The 18,708-nt window shown below is 42.6% G+C and overlaps 2 protein-coding genes across 7 annotated transcripts; one reads left to right on the top strand and one right to left on the bottom strand.

The window, feature by feature from the left end:
- Positions 1-23: 23 nt before the first annotated feature.
- Positions 24-8,262, bottom strand: zdhhc16b (zDHHC palmitoyltransferase 16b). 3 transcript variants are annotated; one of them, XM_085465684.1, is made up of 11 exons: positions 8,199-8,262; positions 7,886-8,103; positions 5,661-5,971; positions 5,385-5,579; positions 2,897-2,985; positions 2,777-2,805; positions 2,529-2,662; positions 2,092-2,177; positions 1,880-2,003; positions 1,646-1,716; positions 24-1,274 (listed from the first exon to the last, which is right to left on the bottom strand). In XM_085465684.1, exons 3-11 carry the CDS (start codon positions 5,928-5,930, stop codon positions 1,172-1,174), a joined length of 1,101 nt encoding a protein of 366 aa, XP_085321810.1. In that variant the 5' UTR covers positions 5,931-5,971; positions 7,886-8,103; positions 8,199-8,262; the 3' UTR covers positions 24-1,171. The 3 variants fall into 3 exon arrangements, with proteins under 3 accessions (XP_085321810.1, XP_085321809.1, XP_085321807.1); XM_085465683.1 differs by having other exon boundaries at positions 7,886-8,255; XM_085465681.1 differs by lacking the exons at positions 7,886-8,103; positions 8,199-8,262 and having other exon boundaries at positions 5,661-6,092.
- vps35l (VPS35 endosomal protein sorting factor like) lies at positions 7,352-18,623 on the top strand. 4 transcript variants are annotated; one of them, XM_085465678.1, is made up of 30 exons: positions 7,352-7,508; positions 10,172-10,271; positions 10,388-10,570; positions 10,648-10,767; positions 10,965-10,989; positions 11,268-11,344; positions 11,440-11,568; positions 11,650-11,734; positions 11,811-11,867; positions 12,005-12,101; positions 12,464-12,511; positions 12,693-12,786; positions 13,107-13,307; positions 13,414-13,460; positions 13,623-13,734; positions 14,473-14,589; positions 14,682-14,735; positions 14,826-14,906; positions 15,002-15,064; positions 15,161-15,246; positions 15,340-15,420; positions 15,540-15,603; positions 15,744-15,842; positions 15,923-16,000; positions 16,234-16,348; positions 16,497-16,636; positions 16,759-16,924; positions 17,851-17,969; positions 18,205-18,351; positions 18,453-18,623. In XM_085465678.1, exons 1-30 carry the CDS (start codon positions 7,435-7,437, stop codon positions 18,549-18,551), a joined length of 2,958 nt encoding a protein of 985 aa, XP_085321804.1. In that variant the 5' UTR covers positions 7,352-7,434; the 3' UTR covers positions 18,552-18,623. The 4 variants fall into 4 exon arrangements, with proteins under 4 accessions (XP_085321804.1, XP_085321803.1, XP_085321806.1 ...); XM_085465677.1 differs by having other exon boundaries at positions 7,355-7,508; positions 18,202-18,351; XM_085465680.1 differs by lacking the exon at positions 7,352-7,508 and adding an exon at positions 8,429-8,518.
- Positions 18,624-18,708: the final 85 nt, after the last annotated feature.

Below are 18,708 nucleotides of genomic sequence, written 5' to 3'. Positions count from 1 at the left end.
ACGGAAACACGTCAACCCAGAAATATCAAAACCTTGTTTTATTTTAAGGCGGCGAGATAAATGAAATCAGAGCACAGCTCCAACACTATCACAGCTGGATGTCTGTTTCTATGGCAACTGCAGAGCCTCCAAAACCATCATGAGGTTGCCGATATGAAAATGTGGCTTTAGGGGAGGAAAAAAAAATTAAATGACAGAATAATATTTCAGTGTCTGAGTCACATATTTCAAGGCTGAATAACCAAACAAGGCACACAACCACATCTGTGTTTAAAGTTCTCTGAAATCAAGAGCTGTGTAGTTGGTTTTTCACTCGTCTTTGGCACCAAGAAATGAGTTCAGGTCAGTGGCTCCCAGTAAAGCCAGGGGATGGTTTTTGAAACACATGTAGAGTAGTTGGTATTAAAAACAACTTACAAATAACAATTATTTACATACTAACACAACACTTCTTAAATAATGTTTTCACGATTTGCCTCCCACAGCTATCTTCTGTTATTTTGAAGACGCCGATCCTTAAACAGAGCTGGAGATTGATACAGTCTCAGCTGCTAATGGTGCCGTGTTTTGCACTTTTATCACTAATTTATAAAAAGCACATAAAGGTGGAACGCTCTCTTTTACAAGCTAAAGTCAGATTGAGGGGAAATGTGCAAGTCTGTTTTACAGCATGAACTGAGAAGAAGAGTCTGCTGTAAACGGTCTGCCGACATGACTTTCAGGTCTTCACTTAATAACGATAAAATAGGTTTTTTAACGTGCTGTACTGTATGCAACACATAGCACCATTAACAAGCTTTAACTTCGGCTCCTGTGATGGTGCCAAACCACACCATGTAACAGAATCCTACAACATTTCATCACCTCTTCAATAAAAGTTGTGTGAACGAGGCGTTACTGAGATGCTGACCAGCAGCATCCATGAATCAGATCAGTCGACGACAGCTCTGCAGTCACAGCTTAGTCTCACTGTACAATGCTGGAAAAGTGACAGTTGGATCTAAGAAGTTGAGACACTCCTGTGTTTCTCCACTTTTATCAGTGCTGATACAGACACAGCAAAAGGCTGCTGATCTGTGTAACCAGTCTTTTCTTCTTTGCTGGTTATAAATGCAGGTTTGAAGTTTTTTTTTGTTTTTTTAAATATGGTACGACATTAAAAAGCTGAAAGTCAGATGGCCATGGGGTCTCTCCTGGCGAAGGTGCAGTCCCACACGATGCCGTCTCCGCAGGGAAGATGGCTGGAGGGTAAGAGGACCCGTGTGAGCCAGTGACTGAGGAACAGAAGAACAGATGGGATGAAATGTGAGTGAAAACAATGAAGGATGACAAAGCTGTGATCTTTTAAAGGGGACACAACTGATCATTTCAAAAATCATACATACAACAGTGGTAATTTGTGTCCCTGCTTTTCAGTAAGCACAACACTGAAAGAAACCTGCCAGCTGGCTTTGCATGAAAACCATCAAATGTGTCAATTTAATATAAAAATATTTTCCTATTCTTTTCCTTTATGCAGTTAGAAAAACAGGTGGAATAATAGTTTGTATTGAGCACATGATCCCAGCTATGACTAATAAGAACCTCTCTCTAGATGGAATACTTGCACATATTGCACAAAAGCTGAAGCAGTGACGGAGCTCACCTCCTCTTCTGCACACCAAACAGTAGCTTCAAGTTGTTCATTTTACCGCGATGATATGGATTTCGGAACACCTGATTAGGAAAAGAAGAAAACAGGATTTTCAGAGACCCTCGATGAGTTTGAATTTTGTTCCTATGCAGGATTCATGTCTGGTGAACTTTAACTGGTTTGTCCAATAAAAGACTAAACTTTTGCTCATATATAGCAACTGACTCTGCACAGGAGTGCACGTACCTTTCCTTTCTCCTTTAATCTTCTGGCTTCTTTGCGGTTGATGTGCCGCTCTATGCTGGTTTCTCCTCTGCTGATAAGCATGGCGTGCCACAGGGTGAGTCCACCCAGAGCGACTGCCACAGAGCTGCAGGGAAGAGGGAGAAGGGGCATATTACAATTTGCACTATACAAGTGGCATTATGGACTTTTTGAAAAGGTAAAGTGTCTCACACCTGGTCAGCACCCAGAGGAAGATGATGCTCTTATGAGCAGTGGTTTCTCTAAAACTGTAGTCCGGAGGAGGGGTCTGATAGTAGGTCTGAGGTGGACAGGAAGGACAGTTAGTAGTGTCCAAAGTTTGTATTTTGTGCTGAACTGCTCCTTTAACGTTACTATCCAAAGCCTACAGTTTTGTTTACCAGCTGGCACAGTCTTTAATCAGAGTAATTTTGCAAATCATGCTTTACTGACAGATGCAAATTATTTCCTCATAGCTCCTCACCCAAACTGTGCAGAGGGGTAGTGTTAATAATACCTAGAAAAACCTGCTTAAAGGAATATGTCGTGTCAGAATGGATCTCAGTTGAACTGGAACAATGAGATGCAGCTGCTATGACGAAAACGCCACCCAAACATATAGATGGTTGAATCTTTCCTTATCGAGCCTTACCTCTACAGCGTCGTAGGCATCCAGAAACAAGTTCCTGCTGCTGATGCTGCAGTAGATACAGCCCATGGTCATGTAGACGCAGAAGGAGAAGAAGTAGCGATGGTTGAAATGTCCCACGCAGTTATTCAACCAGGCTGGAAAGAGCTCAGTTCAATACGTGTAACAAGCGGGAATACCAGGAGACACCAAAACAAAAAGTGAACAGAATAAAAGTCATTTTCATGAGTTTTTCCTCGCTCAAAGGATACGACAGTGGTGGTCCATCTTCAAAACACACCTGCAATATAGCAAACATTTTAATATGATGAAAGAAAACAAACATATAAAACACGCCAACTCTCCACATTGGAACTACGTGAAGAACTTACACGTTGCAGATGCTGCAGTGGTGTGTCCTCGGTGGTTTGGGAGTGATGCATTTCTTACAGATGGACACAAAAGGGAAGGGACTTTTGTCCTAAAATAGAAAAAAAAATGCAGCTTGACAAAAGCTCTTCTGTCATCTTCAGAAAATACCACAGCCTGTACATAAAAGATGGAATGATGGACCGCTGGGTCTGAGAAGTGACACATAAACCTGCATTCTTTCTAACGACCATCAGGGGCAGTTCCTCTGCTTTTAAAAAGTCTAAATTGTATAAGTGTTTATAAAAAAAACACTTTACCTACTTCTCACTTGATTTATGACCTTAGTAAATTATTTCACAGGTTTGATGTCTTTTGTTACAATGTTATGTTTTGTGAAAAGGTTTTTGCCTTTTCTGATTTCTACATTTTTTGACTATTTGAATATTTCAGATGAAACAAATTTTAATATTAGACAAAGGTAACCTGAGTAAATACAAAACGCTGTATTTAAAGTCAAGATTTCATTCATTAAGGAAAAAAAAAAAAAAGGTCACTCCAAGAGTGCAGCAACGGCTCATCCAGGAGGTCACAAAAGAATCAGAACAACATCTAAAGCAGACTTCAACTTGTCTCGGTTAACCCTTTAAGACCTACCATAGAACCAAGTCCGCCAGAGCTTATATTATATTTTTACATGTTGTGGAGCCATTTTTGGGAGCGTTTCAAGTTGCTATACATCAATACAACCATTATAGCCCAAATTTTAATAATATGTCTGCATTAAGTGCATAGTAATTACATAAATTACAAAAAAGTGCAATAAACTACAAAAAAAATTGAAAATCGTTTTGGTTTTTTTAACATATATTTCTAGTTAGAGAAACTTAAGAGGTTTATCCCTCAAAACTGTAAATACAAAAAAGTTGCACAAAATAGTTTCCCACCACAGGAAATTTATTTTGAGTGTCTTCATAGTTTTATTTTTGAAATACACCAATTTTTATTTACTACAGGAAAAACGAAAATAAATATTATAATGCAAATTTGCAAAAACACAGCATATGCATCAAAATAAACTATTTCCAGCAGTGCAATATGACTTCTAAGCATCCCAGAAACGACACAGAAAGTCATAAAGTCAAACATAACTTTTAAAACACCAGTATAGGCTGATGGGGCCCTGAAGGCGAAAAACTACATTTCCGAGAAAATGACGTCACTTCCGGTTTCGGGCAGGTAATGGCGGACGTGCGATAGTTTGCGCTGATGATCTATTCTAACATAGGAAGTGTTACGAACAGCTGATCGGATCGGTAAAGCGTGTTTCTGGAATATTGTGTTTTTATTGCTGCAAGTGGTTTTTATGCCATTTTTGCAAAGCTATATGTGGAAGGAAACTGTGACCTAGGACAAGCTGATGGCATAAGATGTAAGTACAACTCCTCTGGTTTCATGTGCAAAAAAAATTATTGCGCGAGCTTACCTGGTTGCAGTTCTACCAGGATTTAAAAATAGCTACGCAAAACAGAGCGTGCCCGCTCTGACCAGCTTTAAAGGGTTAAAGTCAGACTTCATGATACAACAATAAGAAAGAGATTGGACAAAAATGGCCTCCACGGGAGAGATCCAAGGAGAAAACCACTGCTGATCAAAAAGAACACAAAGGCCAGTCTCATATTTGCCAAAAAACATCTTAATGATCCCCAAGTCTTTTGGGCAAATACTCTGATGAGACAAAAGGTTACATCTGACGTAAAACTAACACAGAATTTCTAACCATCAGTTAATGGCCTGAAGCTCAAGAACACATGGGTATGCAGCAGAACAATGGTAAACACACCAGCAAGTCAACCTTCGAAAGGCTCAAAAAGACAAACTGAAGGTTTTGGAGCGGCCAAGTTAAAGTTTGGACTTCAATCCAATCGAGACGCTTTAGCATGACCTTAGCATGACCTTAAACCGACCGTTCGTGCTCAAAACCTGTCCAGTGTGACTGAATCAAAAGAATTCCTCCACAGCCATTAGAAAGCCACATAGCCAATTATCACAAATGCTTGACTGCAATTCTTGCTACAAAGGGTGGCACAACCAGTTATTAGGTTTACGAGGCAACTACCTTTCCACACAGGGGCAGGTAAGTTTGGATAACTTCTGCCTAATTAAATAAAATCATTAAAAAAAAATTCATTTTCTTGGGTTATGTAACATATAAACATGTAAGTGTGACAAATATGCAAAAAAAAAAAACCCTAAGAAATCAGAAATACTTTTGTATGTAGATTTTTACTTTATGATTTTATGATTTGTTAATATTCAAAAAGTAATTCAATTACAGTCTTTGAAATATAATCACCCTATCTCAAAAAATACCTACAAACCAATGCATAAACCAAAAAAGAAATGTTTTAAATGTTAAAAAGTATTCACATTTGTACTTAAAAAATGTAAAAATCAATGATGGCAGCAGAATAAGTCACTATGTCAGCCTCTGAGGAGTGTGACTCCTACCTTTGGTGGGTGTCCTGGAGAGGTGGTGGTCGCTTTGTAATAATGGAACACCACCATAATGAGAAGCCAGTGGCCACAACAGAGGTGCCACACAATCCAGTGTGCAGGGTAAGTGCTGACGATCATGGGAAGGACAAACAGGTAGACAATGACCACAACTGAGGATGTCAGCAAGACGACAAGACAGACAAACACCTGGGAGGGTAAGAGAAGGAAAAATGATTAAGGAAAGCAGCAGCAGGCGTGGGAATCAAGAGAGGAGGGAAGTGAGCTTACCACTCCAAACCAGTGGGTCACGTTGTCCACAATCCAATAAATGGGTTCAAAAGCACAGTCCAGCAGAGTGTCTGAGTTGGTGAGGCTGTTGAAGTACAGCGACTTGAGCAGGAGCTTGCTGTAACGCCACACCTCTGACAACCTGCCGCCGATCCCCGCTTTGGTACCCCCGCCTTGGCCCCCCCTCTGCGTGCGGCACAGCCAGCACCAGCGCAGTGCCAGTCGCATGGCTCGGGAGAGCTGCCACCTCCAGCTGCTGCTCACACGCATGCCACCACCGCCACTGCCTCCTCTCCTACACACTCTGCCTTCTAAACACACGCAGACACACAGACACACAGACCAGCAGTTAGAAACACAGGCCGCATAAAACAGCAGCTCCTCGTAACGCAGCCTGACAGATGCGGAGCTTTCCATCGTCACCGAGTGCTTGTTGAGAGCTCCCAGTGTATCTGAGAAGGCAGGCAACAGGAAGACTAGTGAGCTTTATAGAGGACAAGGGATCCCTTTCCCAGAAAGTGTTCCCTTTCCCTAGAAAACACTGAAGTTACTCAAGTACAGTAACAGCATCTCCTGTGTGACATATGCCCATCAAAGCACACAAGGACAAGGGCTATCAGGTAAGGAGTTACGCCCATCAGCCCCTACAAATAAACTTCTCCTCTTAATAATTGAAGGCAAATCTTCATCTGCAGGCCAAAAACCTATTGGGGACTCTCAGGGGAGATGCAGATTGGTAACCTTATAAGAGGGAAACGCAAACGGACGTCTTAAGGAAAATAAAGTGGCCACCTGATCCTGGAGCATCGGGTCATGAAAGTGAGTATTGGTTACACAGATAAGACTTGTTCAGGTTCTCCAAAACAGGATGGCATTAATAATGAGAGCGCATCTCTCATTATTTACATTTAAAAGAAGATGAAAATAAGACGGGACATCCAGCAACAGGTGACATGTACAGATCTGTCAAGTTTAACATAATCGCATAAGTCAGGGACTACATGTAACATACAGAAACATTAGACAAATTCTTGTTGAGAGGGCCTTTACTTCCTTTACTTCAGCAATAAAGAGAGCGAACACGATTTCTGGTTGTGTGACAAGTTGAACGAGTCTCACCACTGCACAGGAAGGCTGGTGGGCGTCTGAAGGGTGTTTGAAGGGCATAATATTAACGTGCATGGTTGTATCTGACAGACAGAAGGAGATCGTGCCACACAGATGGGGGATTCATGGGAGAAGAAGCAGTCTCTATGGCAACCTGCTGCCCTAAATCTGGACTTAGATAGAATAAGGTCACTACCTCACAGTCTCACTATAATAAGCTTTACTTTGTCCTCTTCCTCTGCACTGTCTTCTGTGAGGGGGGATTGTCTGATATTTTTCACTTGTAGTCAGCAGCTTGCTTTTTCATGTTTTTGGATTCTGGATATTGGAAATGTTCAAAGAATATCATTCACTATTTCTGAAACTGATTAATTAAACACAGACACGGAGATAATCTTAAGTATAGCCCTGTCTTCAGTCCCTTTGATAGCAGCTTTAGTGACTGTGATGTGGTTTGCGCATTATTGATCATGCTGCTGGATGAAAGGTTTTTATTTCACTTCTTCAGCTTCAAGTTATAAAACTAATGGAGACTGTGAATCAGAGTCTGACTCTTTGCCACCTTCAGCTTGACATGAAGTGAGATCACAAGAACACTTTCGTGCTATCATATTATAAAAATCATCATACCGGCGTCTACACTGCGCTGCTGGATGAATGGAAACTGATGGATGTTTCACAGGAAGGTCCGGCTGAGTCAAATGAACACAAGAGGTCTCCACTTGGTCATCACTTTGACATGTAAGCCATACTCAAACCCCACCACAGTTCAAAGTTTATCAAATCACAGTTCTGCTATTGGTTTTAATGTTATTATATATTTTTTTAAAAAAACAACAACAACAACAACAACAACAACAAAACATGTTTCTCACAGTGACTGGTTATGACTGATGAAGTCTACATATAAAAGACAAAACAGTATTACTAATGGCCACAGGACTACAACCAGTTTGACTCGTGTCCATTATATCCAAACAGTCAGACATGTCACACTTTAACGCTAGCTGGCTAGCTGCTAGCTAACTGTAGCCGCTTCCAAACGCCAGCCTTTACGTGTTTGTTTTAATAGAAACTATTTGCCGCCCCGAGCCAAACTTAACATCGCTAGACTGTACCTGGTCAGGAGAACTGGGCAGACAGACCTGCAGCACCACGGTCAGGTCATGGTTCGGCTGAACTGGAACCTGCAGCTACTCCCCTAACTGCAGCAATCAGACTGTAAGCGGCGAGACTCACGAAGAAGATCGTGTATTGACGAGATGAGTTGCTTGACAGCAGCAAAGCTGGCAGCTTGTTCTGTTCTGGCTTCTAGACTGGAGTGCTAGCGAAATATCTGGAAAATATTTGTAAGGAAAAGTGTGCCAGGAGTTGACAGCAACAGTCAGAATTATGGTAAAATCAGTAGCGTTAAACATAAAAAGTCGCTACCCGGTATATTGTTCCAAAGTGGCGCCTCCTGTCTATTTGTTCTCTTCTGTGGCGAAAGTGCGTCGAAAGCTCGCAATATATCCTGGGAAATGAAGTTGTATTTTGCGATAGTTCATTAAAATGCCTCTTAAATCACGCTGTCTTCGTAAAAAACTATAAATGAAACTTAAATACATATTCACAGCGGTATCCATTAAGTGTGGCGGCGATAGATATTTAACTAACCCCTCGACTGTGGAAAAAAACCACCCAAATTAAATTAACTTCCGAGCTGAGGCCTGAGGTGTCATATGATGCAGAAAAATGGCTGCAGTGCAGTGGTAAGATGTTGTCTTCTTATTTTACAAACGGTTTATTAACAACTTAAATCTTTAGTATTTAAACACTGAGCCACGCCTGAGCACACGCATGTAGCGTAGATACGATTGTCGTGCGTTTAATGTTCAGTTAGCGTCGTAAACTAAATGTCAACTTTTTTCAGGCTTGCAACATAACATTAAAGACGAAGAAGCTTTTTATGGTATTATTATGACTGTGACTTTGAATCAGACGCCTTCTTCGGTTACGGTGTAGATTTGGCTTATAACGACATTTTCCCTCCTCGTCTTTTCTGACGATTTTTCACTAGTTCTGCATTTGCCTTGGGTCATTGTCACTGCTGGCCGCAGATACCTGGACCCTACAGAGATTGTACAGGTAGTCAAACTCCTCCAAGATGGCATATTAATACGTGCCACTGCCACAAGTTTTTGTATGTCTTCTAGCACAGTCTCAAGAGCATGGAGGGGATTTCAGGACACAGGATCGGAGAAGGTCCTTAACCAATCAGCAGGATCACTATCTGCTCTTTTGTGAGGAGCAGGATGAGAACTGTCAGAGCTCCAGCAGGACCCTGGTGTCAATGTCTCTGATCAAACAATCAGAAACAAACTGCATGAAGCTGGCTTGATTGTCCAGCATGGTCTAGTGGGCCCTGTACTCACTGCACTGCACAGCACTGTGGCATTTACACTGGCATTTCCCATTGAGTACCAGACCTGGCAGGTCCACTGGCACCCTGTTCTTTTCACAGATGAGAGCAGGTTCACCCTGAGCACATGTGACAGGCATGAAAGAGTCTGTAGAAGTTATCGAGAACATGATGCTGCCTGTAATGTTGTTCACTGTGAGTGGTATGGTGGGTGGTGGCTCAGTAATGCTTTTGGGAGACATATACATGGATGGACGTGCACTCTAACTCTACAGGCAGAGGCACCCTGACTGCCATCAGGTATCAAGATGAAACCTTTGAGCCCTACATTGGTGCAGTGGGTCCCAGATTTCTCCTGGTGCACAACAATGCCCAGCCTCATGTGTTGAGAGTATGCAGGCAGTTCCTTGAGGATGATACCGATGTCTGGCTTCCACACTTGCCTGACTTAAATTTAGTAGAACACCTCTTGGACTTTGTTTTGGTCCAACTGCCTCTGTCAGGTTGCACCTCAGACTGTCCAGGAGCTCAGTGATGCCCTGGTCCAGATCTCGGAGGAGATCCCCCTGGACACTATCCATCATCTCATCAGGAGCATTCCCCAACATTGTTCGACATACCTACAAGCATGTGGGGGCTATACAAACTACTGAGTACAGTTTTGAGTTAGTGCAATCAAATTTTGTGTGTTTTGAAGCTTTTAGCCATCTGTAGGTTGATAACGTACCATCCTTTCACTCCTTACCCATTACACAGTCCTTATCAGTGTAGATATCCAACATATTTCTCAGAAATGTAGCAGCCATTCACTTTTTAGACTTTTAATTATGAACCACAGACGATGAAATCAGACATTTCTTTGTAATTTCACACATTCTATGCCTTTCTTTCACAGAGTTGTGCCATAATTAGTTTAGCTTTGTTTGTGTGACTGGGTCATGTTCGTCAGTGCTTTATCAACGATAGCAGGACCAAAAAGCTGTCTTATCTCTTTTGCAACCAGGCGTTCGCATGGCCGCAACTATGACACAGAGCTGCAGAGGTGTCGTCTTGAGGCCGCTCTTGTCGATTTTGGAGACTACCACCCACTCAAACCCATCATGGTATCAGTGTTGAGCTGCATCTCTATTCGCTTTAATTCACTGAAAACATGCAGAAACATTGTTGTGGTTTTTTTAATGGGCCTGTGACAGGTTTGACCCTCTCTCAATCCGTCCAGGTGACCGATACAAAGACCCGCCGTGGGACCCGCAAAGGCAGCACCTCTTCCTCTTCATCCTCCTCTTCCTCAGCACCACCAGACCCTCTGAGCTCCATGCTGGACGGGACCGACCCCCTGTCCATGTTTGCCGCGGCCTCGGCCAGCGAGACGCCACCCATGTCCCACAGCAGCTCCACAGGAGTCAGTGACTTGGACAAATGTAAATCCTGAAGCATGTGCTCATTTGAAAGTGACACTAAATAAAGATGTGCTTTCAGGACCTGGGGAGGAGGAAGAGAGAGAAGGAAGAAGAGGCAGTGGGACCAGATTTTGAACCTTGGTCACTGAAGCGAGGGGAAATCCTGGCCAGGTTCACCACCACCGAAAAACTCTCCATAGTGAGTCCTCTATCGTAGCAGCAAGGCTGTTGTTATGCTTACCTCTTACCCAAGGGCCTGCTGTCTCATAATTTAATGCTGCTTGAAAACATAGTGGAAATGAACCTGATGGCTTCACCAATTAACAAAATATTCAAGAGAGTTTAGCACTTTTTTGATGTTCTAAAATTTAATTATAATTTGTTTTTTCTCCATAGAATCTGTTCATAGGCTCTGACAGAGGTAAGAGCAACCTGTTTCTATCACATATAATGATTTCAGAAAATTTCTGAATGCTTTCAATGTCTATAGTTATCTGTCGTATCGATAAATCCTGTGACAGCATCAGAATATATTCATTTTACTACCTAAATCCTTTCAAATTGCTTTTTTCTGTCTATCATAACCATAAATGGCAGCAAAAACAAAATGGGCAAACAAAAAGAATGTCAGCATCACTTATTAAGTTGTTATTTGGTCTTTAACTTCACAACTTATACATCACTTCCTGTTTTCACTAGGAAAAGCCACCAGTCAAGGATCGGCTGTTTCAGAGAAGGTTCGCACTCGTCTGGAGGAGCTGGATGATCTAGAGGAGGTAGGCGTCCCACTGTTGGCTGGCCTTGCATTATTCTTTCAAGAAATACGATGGGGGATGTTATTGGATCTTCTTGCCTGTGTGTGTGTGTGCAGGGCTCCCAGAGAGAGCTGCTGAACCTCTCGCAACAGGATTACGCCAACCGCATCGAGGAGCTGAACCAGTCCCTAAAGGAGGCCTGGTCCTCTGACCAGAAGGTCAAAGCCCTGAAGATTGTCATCCAGGTAATGTTTATTTAATTGGTGCTCATTTTAACTGGTGTCGCCTTAATAAATATCACCCCTGATCTGTGATCTGTGCTGCAGTGCTCCAAGCTTCTGTCCGACAATTCGGTGATCCAGTTCTACCCCAGCAAATTTGTTCTCATCACTGATATCCTTGACACATTTGGTCAGTAAAGATTTTTTTCCACAGTTGAACCTGAACAATGTGCAAGTTTTGTGACTCGGGTCCTTGTTGTTTGCAGGCCGGCTGGTGTACGACAGGATCTGGACCATGTGTTCAGACCCACGGCCTTTACCAGGTAAAGTGGAAATGCTGACAATCAACTTAAAGCTTTAAATTCTTCAGAGCATTTAGACGATCCTTGCACCTTCTGAAGTCATGTTGGATTGATTTAGTTTTTGTTAATTCACATTTGACTTTTGTTTGCCACCTCAGATAATTTCACAGTTGAAGATGTGAATGACACCGCAAAGGAGACGTGCCTCAACTGGTTCTACAAGATCGCCTCCATCAGAGAGCTCCTTCCCAGACTGTATCCTTCAACACCCTCACTCAGGATTTCTGTTCATAGTCTGCTTTTGGCTGGAGTTTCATTCACTCGCAGACCTGGTTTTAAAATCAAGTTCAATTCAGTTTTATTTACATAGCACCAAATCTCAACAACAGTCACCTCACCTCTCTTTTAGCAGGAAGTAACCTCCAGCAGAACCAGACTCAGGGAGGAGCACCCATCTGCTGTGACCGGTTAGAGGTGTGGGGAGGGAGACAGGCCAAAAACACAAACTTTGAAAGAGAACCAGATATTAATAATAACGATTAAATGCAAAGTGGCTCAGCTATGTATGTTTGTAAGTAATTTGTATGTAAATTTGGTTCTTTAACCTCGTGATACAGCTATGTTGAAGCTGCCATTCTCAAGTGCAACCGGTTCCTCAACAAATCGTGAGTCCTCACAGTTTATCAGCTGGTTTCCACAAGGATTTTTCTTTAGAAAACGTAAAGATTTAGCAATAATATTTGGAAAATGTCATTTTAATAGCTGTGATGCATCAACCATGTTTGTAAACTGGAATAAAATCGTTTGACATAAAGAAAACGCCATCTGTCCTGCCACTGTCCGCAGCGGCATTCAGGAGACCCTTCCTCGGTTGAGTGCCATGGTCAGAGGGATTGGAGACCCTCTGGTGGCTGCATATGCCAGAGCTTACCTCTGCAGGGTGAGATGGACTCTGCTCGTCTTTCCTTAATTTCCCTACCTTGCTGATTGTGTTTCTGGGGTGTCCTATTTAGGCTGTTGTTGCTACATCTGCAACCCACTGTGACCCCAGCTTCTCTCCTTCATGTTATGACTTATTTCTGTCTCCTGTCGTTTGTCGTTGATGCCTCTTTTTTCTGAGTGAGCATATTGCAACTCCTCCTGTCCAGATCAGTTGCCATAAAAAAATGCTGCAAATGCATGAACATTGCTATTTTTGACTTGCGCTGTTTACCAGCTTTGTAGGTTTTGTTTGTTTGACACCTATATCCTTCTTTCCAGGTGGGCATGGAGGTGGCCCCCCACCTGAAAGACAGCCTGAACCGCAACTTCTTCGACCTGCTCGGCACTTTTCGACAGATCAGCAGCGAGAACGTCCGGGCCCAGCTGGTGCTGCAGAGGGTGGAGATGCCCGAGTACCTGACACTCTACTCACCTGCCATCAGCTGGATCCTGCAGTGTATCGCGTACAGAGCTCCAGAGGTATTTACTTAGACTTTATTGAAAAAGTGGAGCTCGGTGAGAGCGTCGCAGGGGCACAACCTCAGTGATGTTTCTGCTTTTAATGCTGCTTGTGTTTCTGTTTCAGTCTCTGCTAACAGAGATGATGGAGAGATGCAAAAAACTGGGAAACAAGTGAGTGCTTTAAAATTATTAGTAGCTGTTTCTTGTCATGTGATTTACCTGGAAGTGTCACGATCCTTTTATTTCATAGAAATGACCGTTATTAGCATGGGTTTAGCTAAAGTTGTCACAGAATGTATGGCACAGCACTAATTCATCTTTGCTTTCCCACAGTGCTTTGCTTTTGAATTCAGTAATGAGGGCGTTCAGGCCAGAGTTTGTTGCAGCCAGAGCCACAGACTTCATCGGTATGATCAAAGACTGCGACGAGGCCGGCTTCCCAAAGGTCAGAGAACGTTTCATGTTCACTGCATCTTTTTTCTTACCTTGGTTAAAAACAAAGAAGTCATCTTCTGTTTATTGGATGTGGGGAAATAAGTACAAGATAAAAAATACTTATGAAAAACAACTTGGCAGTAACACAATTTAAAATATCCCAGAGCAAAACAGCTTGGAAAGGGAAAACAATTACACCACAAAAATCATGTCAGAGCTCAGTGAATTAAAGTCTAAATATGGACACAATAAGGAGCTCAAAGCTAAAATGAATGCAGGTATTGTTGGTATGAGGTCAGTGGAAATGAAACTGATGTGCTCAGCTGTATGTGCAGGAAGTGATGCAGAAGGTCTACAGCCACAGTTACATGGCCTCTGCATCAGCTAATGGAGGAATCCAGACAGTGTGTTGATTCCAGCTGGATTCAAACAGCAACACTGATGACAAATTCTCTCCACTCCTTTCCCATGATGATGGCCAGATCTGAAACCTCTCTGTTTCCTCTACAGCTCCTCCAGGATTATAGTCAACACAATCAACTGGTGAAAATTCCTTACTGCCAATAATTTAATGGGAAGGTTTATAAAAGCTGAAGAAAAAGTAGTCATTACACCTTCACATAATTCACAACGAGTATGAAAAATCAATCTCATTGGGTAATAAAGTCATTAAAATATATAAAGGATAGAGGCAGATGTTCAGGTCGTTGTCTAAATCTTTTTGGAATGAATTTTGTCTCCTTTTCAGCATCTGTTGTTTGGCTCTCTGGGTCGCAGCCTGGCGTCTGCCGATCCTCCAGAATCCGAGAGGCTGACGATCCTGAATGAAGCCTGGAAAGTCATCACCAAAGTCCGCAGTCCTCAGGTTCTGAACCGCTGACAGTAGTTTTCAAAAGGTCCCGTTATTCCTGCCAGAATGTTCCAGATTGTTACTGAAAATCTCATTTTGGTTTGCAGGACTACATCAACTGTGCTGAAATCTGGGTGGAGTTTACCTGCAGACACTTTACAGTGAGTAGAAAGCAGTCAAACACAAATTTTATTTATTTATGTTTTGGAAATGCACTACCTTTCTTAATCCTCTCTCTGCGTGACTGTCAGAAACGGGAGGTCAACACGATTTTGGCTGACATCATCAAACACATGACCCCTGACCGAGCATTCGAGGACGCCTACCCTCAGGTTGGTGCACGATGCTTCCCTGAATCTCTGCTACTCTCCATCCTCCTCTTTCCTTCTGCTCTGTACTAACTGTCTCGTGTCTGTTCTGCGTGTAGCTGCAGTCGGTGATCAGGAAGATCCTCACCTACTTCCACGACTTCTCTGTCCTCTTCTCCATGGTGAGCTTCTACAGCTTGAGCTGCAACGATGAAACTGTGATTCCAGTGCCATAAGTCGAGCTACATTTTCAGTTTTTGCTCTTTTCGGTTCTTCAGGAGCGATTCCTGCCGTTCCTGGACATGTTCCAGAAGGACAGCGTGAGGGTGGAGGTCTGCAAATCCATCATGGAGGTCTTCATCAAGTAAGAGTTCGTTAAAGTCATGAGATTATTGAGAGTTGTGGCAGAAACGTTGATGTTTCGTATTGATGTTCTACTCTGTTCTCTGGCCTTTAGACACCAGGTGGAGCTCACCAGAGACCCGGTGATCCTCAACGCCATGCTGCACATCTGCAAGACCATGCACGACTCTGTCAAGTAGGGTATTCGTTTGTGTGTGTTATACAGACGTATGCTACTTTCATATCTGTGACTTAAAGTCGTCGTTTCAGCTGTGTTCGTGCGGTAGCGCATTTATTTTTCTCTTTGTCTTGAAGTGCTCTTACTCTCGAAGACGAGAAAAGATCTTTGGCTCTGCTGATCATCGGCTTCATCCGCATGGTGAGATTATCACATCTATTATATTATGTCAACAACAATCACAACTGCTGTTTCGGCCTCTTGTATTGCATTGTTTTGATCTGCATCTGTTGTTTTTGTTTCAATTTTGGGGTTACATTTTTTTTTTCTCTGCACTTCAGGTTTCCTTTGGTCGTGACTTTGAGCAGCAGTTGAGTTTCTGTGTGGAGGCTAGAGCCACCTTCTGTAACCTGGAGCCTGTCCTGGTGCAACTCATTCATGTAAGCCTGTGTTTGGCATTTCAGCATTAAGTGACAGAAGCCACAACGCCATCTCCTTCATGTAACCTTGTCGTTTACAGACGGTGAACCAGCTGGCCATGGAGACCAGGAGGGTGATGAGAGGGAATCACTCCCGCAAGACCGCTGCTTTCGTCAGAGTGAGTCCACACATGCAGTCTCTAATCATTTCACATCACCGTACGTTCCTCTTGGATGACTTTTTAGCAATGCCAAAGGAAAAGTCAAAAAACCACAGACTGTATATAAAAGACAGTCAACATTAGCATTTTGGCTAATGCTAATTTATCACCTAATGCTAGCAAGCTTTTTTTATAGGCCTGTCTTACAGAAATAACATTGCATGAAATTTTCCTCTCCCTCTCTCTTTTAGGCATGTGCCGCCTACAGTTTCATCACCATCCCGTCTCTCAGCAGCATCTTCAGTCGACTCAGCCTCTACCTGTTGTCCGGTCAGGTTGCTTTGGCCAATCAGTGTCTGTCCCAGGGTAAGTAGCTGTCTCATTCGAGATTTAAGTTTAAGATTTAGTTGATCAAAACTTGTGTCCCTAATGTTTTTACTGTATTGCGATCATTTCTGTTTCTCTTGTCCTTCCCACGCCTTTTCTGACTCGTTCTCCACCTTCCTTCTTCCAGCCGATGCTTTCCTAAAGGCAGCCGTAAGCATTCTTCCGGAGGTTCCTCGCTCCATCAGCGTGGAGGGAAAACTTCGCTCTTCTGAAAGCTGCCTCGTGGACTTTATCAACAGCTTCTTGGCAACGCTGCTGGTTATCCCGGTAAGGTTCATTACGGTTCAGAGGTGGGTTTACAGGAGACGGACCACACCTGTAATCGCCCATTTTTGTCTCAGTTCAGCTTGACAAATGTTTTGATTTTTGTTGTTGTTGTCTTTTAACAGGACCATCCAGAGCATGGGGTGCTCTACTTAGTCCGGGGTCTGCTCAACATGGTCCAGGATTATACCTGGGAAGACAACAGCGATGCAAAGGTGCGGGTTTACATCAGTGCTCTGCCCCTGCTGGCAGCCATGAGCCAGGAAACCTATCTGTACTCTATCCCCAAAGGTAACGGCACACACGTAAACACTGAATTTACATCAGAGAGCTCTAACAAAGACAGACTTTTACAGATTTTCCCCAGGCTAATTTCTGTAAGCCCTAAAAGTTAAGAGTTTCACGCGTTGAGCTTTTACTTGTGACGTTTCCTGTTCTTGTCACATGTACAGTTGAGGACAGTGCTGTTTTCAACAAGTCTCTCACACGTCTCCAGAGGGATTCCAGTCCATTCTTTTTTTTTTTAAGGAATCTCTCAAGCTCTTCTTTATCTCTCTATTGCCAAGAAAGCTATATTTTGAAATTGGAAATCCAAAAGATCACTACTCCCGAACCACTGGATCAGTCTTATTACAGAATACGTGACTTTAGAGAGAATAATGTATTACCACAGAAATAATATATCTTCATTTAATGACATCTGCTACATGCTTCTGACTTATCTCGGTTTGGATCAGACGCCAGGGGCTGAAACCAAGCACATCTCCACAAACACACAAACTTACAACTTACTGTTGTGTATCGTAACTGATCGTCCTCAATCTTATTAAGATTTTTTATTAACATGGTTATTAGATATTAGATACATGTGTGTGTGTGTGTGTGTGTATAGATAGATAGATAGATATATAATTTATTTTATTTATATATAGAGATATATATAATTTATTTAATATTATGTATTAGCTAATGTATTACTATTACATATTACAATGTTTTAGATAGACATGTAAATACCCCACAAATAAAAAGCAGTAGTATGTAGTAGTAGTATAGTATAAACATACTAGTAGTATGTTTAGAAATGCTAAGGAAATGAAAAAATTAAAGTCCCTTGTTCTGCAAATTCCACAGGGGGGTAATAATTCTGTCTTCATCTGTAGTAAGACAGTGAGGAGTTTTCCCCGTTAATCTAATTATTCTGTTTCCTGGCTCAGTGGATTCTAATGACACGCTCTATGGCGGAGATCCCAAATTCCTATCAGAGATCAACAAGCTGTGTGAGACTCTGATTGGACAGATCCTCGACCACCTGAAGACACTCGGTCGTGATGAGGTGAGGATGCGGTGCTTAGATGCGTCTAAATTCAAAAACAAAAAGCAACTGCTTCCATGGCTGAAGGAATTATTTTAAAGAAAAATAATCTGGTTTTAGTGAAAATCCAGATTTCAAGCTTGCCAAAATCTGGATGCTGTGTAACCAAAGTTATGCTGCCTTCATGTACATGTGGGAATGAAAACCAAAAACTGGAAAACCACGCTGACATGCATTTCACACTCTCTTGCAGCAGAGCACACGCCGCCAGGGCGCTCTGGCCTTCTCCCTGTTTGGTGTCCTGCTGGCTCACGGTGATCTGAGGAACAACAAGCTGAGCCAGCTGGCAGTCAACCTTTGGAACCTCAGCCACAAACATGGATGCTGCGAGACCCGCACCTCCGTGAGTTCATGTTTCAGAGCACCGAGGCCCACTCTGTACACTTTAAATCTGCTGTATTTGTGAATGCAGCCTCACTGACTTCTCATCTTTGTCTGCTGCAGGTTCGGACTCTGGAGTTCATCAAACATCAGACTCAGCAGCCGGACATGACTCATCTGTCAGATATGGTCCAGAGGCTCACGCTGCAGTCTCGCACCTGAGCTCCACACTCAATGACGTGTTACACTGCTCAATTTAAATTTGTGTAAATAAAACCTAACAAAGGAATTTTATATGCCTGTTTTCTGTGTCTTGTGTAGACTTTTATATAGTCTGAGTACTTGAATCAGATCACCTTGACACCTTTAGTGTGTTGAC

This window comes from Copadichromis virginalis, linkage group LG8 (genome assembly GCF_057382275.1).
Source record: "Copadichromis virginalis isolate Kocher_CV1m ecotype Utaka linkage group LG8, C_Virginalis_male_GT1.1, whole genome shotgun sequence".
Taxonomy (NCBI): Eukaryota; Metazoa; Chordata; class Actinopteri; order Cichliformes; family Cichlidae; genus Copadichromis; species Copadichromis virginalis.
This window is presented reverse-complemented; position numbering and strand designations above follow the sequence as displayed.